Source organism: Frankliniella occidentalis, unplaced genomic scaffold, assembly GCF_000697945.3.
Source record: "Frankliniella occidentalis isolate FOCC.00 unplaced genomic scaffold, Focc_3.1 Scaffold999, whole genome shotgun sequence".
In the NCBI taxonomy this organism is placed as follows: Eukaryota; Metazoa; Arthropoda; class Insecta; order Thysanoptera; family Thripidae; genus Frankliniella; species Frankliniella occidentalis.
The window spans coordinates 9,772-11,382 of record NW_026268105.1 but is presented as its reverse complement, the minus strand read 5'-3'; the positions used below and the strand labels follow the sequence as shown (position 1 = coordinate 11,382).

General features: G+C 60.0%; 1 protein-coding gene across 1 annotated transcript; it reads left to right on the top strand.

Annotated features, from left to right (window-relative positions):
* Positions 1-87: 87 nt before the first annotated feature.
* LOC127751778 (uncharacterized) lies at positions 88-1,605 on the top strand. Its single transcript, XM_052275833.1, has 2 exons — positions 88-1,061; positions 1,133-1,605. Exons 1-2 carry the CDS (start codon positions 182-184, stop codon positions 1,213-1,215), a joined length of 963 nt encoding a protein of 320 aa, XP_052131793.1. The 5' UTR covers positions 88-181; the 3' UTR covers positions 1,216-1,605.
* Positions 1,606-1,611: the final 6 nt, after the last annotated feature.

The following is a 1,611-nucleotide window of genomic DNA, read 5'->3' as shown; positions in this document are numbered from 1 at the left end:
CAGGCAAACAAACCAAAACTGCATCGGCCGGGAATCGAACCCGGGCCGCCCGCGTGGCAGGCGAGCATTCTTGGTCTGACCGCCGAGGAGTGCGGACGTGCCTGCTCCGCTCCGCTCCGCCGCCGGCCTGCTGCCGGCTAACCTCAAATTTGTGCCACGTGTGTGTGTTTGTTTTGTCAAGATGACGCAACTTGGGCCGTACTCAAAAGTTTCCTGGGCCTTCACCGACAACCAAAGGCCCGTGCTGCTGACTTCAGATGAAGATTTTGTGAAAGCAGTTGTTGCGCAAATGTCTACCATGCAGTTTCCGCACATCAAGAAGCACGTCCCATCTCCGTACGGACACATGGTATGGCCCGAGGAGCTCGACGAGGACATCGACAATCTTGCCGACTGGTGCGCCTCTATTGACCTTCCAGCGCCCCGCGACGGTGTGATGTTCTTCTCCTACCAGCCCCGGGACACCCAGAGAACAATTGTTGTCGACGCGGTCCCGGATTTCATCAGCAAAGAAGCCATTCTCGACGCCCTCGTTCAACATGCTGAAGCGAACGTCCTTGAAGCCGTTGAGCAAGAAATTGAACCGGAATGCAATGACCACATCATGGAAAGCCTCTACTCAACGGTGAGTCACAGGAACCTCAAAGTGGTGTTGAAGTGTGACTTGGACATGTTGGGCTCTGTGCTCACTCGTGGGCTTATCGTCGGAGGGGTGTCCTTTCGGACACGTTTAGTCCTCTGCTGCGAGGGTGACTACCCTGACGGTAAGGCCCTGCCGCGCCCTGCCCCGCGCGGACCCGACCCGCCCCCCAAGATCGACGTCGCGTCCCAAACCGATGCAGTGACGTCATGCGAGCGTGCGCTTCAGACGCAGCCCCCCTCTCCACCCGCCGCCCAGCCGGCCGGGAGCCGGGGCCGCCGCCGCCGCCACTCCTCCCCCCGCTCCAAGCAGAAGCAGACGACCCCGCCCGCCGCCCGGCCCAAGCAGTGTTATCGGTGCCAGCAGTGGACTACGGACGCAGCCCACACATCCAAGACCTGCACAGCGCCCCCTCGGTGCCGTAAGTGTGGTGGTGACCACCGTGTTACTGACTGTAAGACTGACATTCGCTGGTGTGCTTTGTGCAACAAGGGCCATGCGGCATCATCGCGGCGCTGTTCCATGCGCCCCCCGAGACCCCCTTCTGCGCCAGAGAGGCCAAGCGAGCCTTCTAGACGGACAAGATTGAAAGGAGGGACCCGCCATCTCATCATCAAGCTACTGGAGAAACTTTTAAGTTGAGTGTGTTTTTTATCACCATTTATTTGCACTTGACATGCCTTGCTTCTCCGGACTTGTTTTGCCCCTCACTAATGCCCTGGTTGTGTGTTGCAGGGACCGCAAGGTCATTTCCCCCCACTTGTGTGTCGGGCGCGTCCCTGCACACCGCCAGTGGCGTGGGGTAGCGCCGCGCGCTTGCGCGACGTTTCGCCGCTCGACTCTGCGCCGGGCCTGTTGGCGAAGCCTCCCAGCGTGGGGTATCTACCGCGCGCGCTGAGGCAAGAGTAGCGCTGCGCTCTCTCTCTGTACGGGGTAGCGATGTCCCCCCGCTTCAAATTATATCTGCTCTT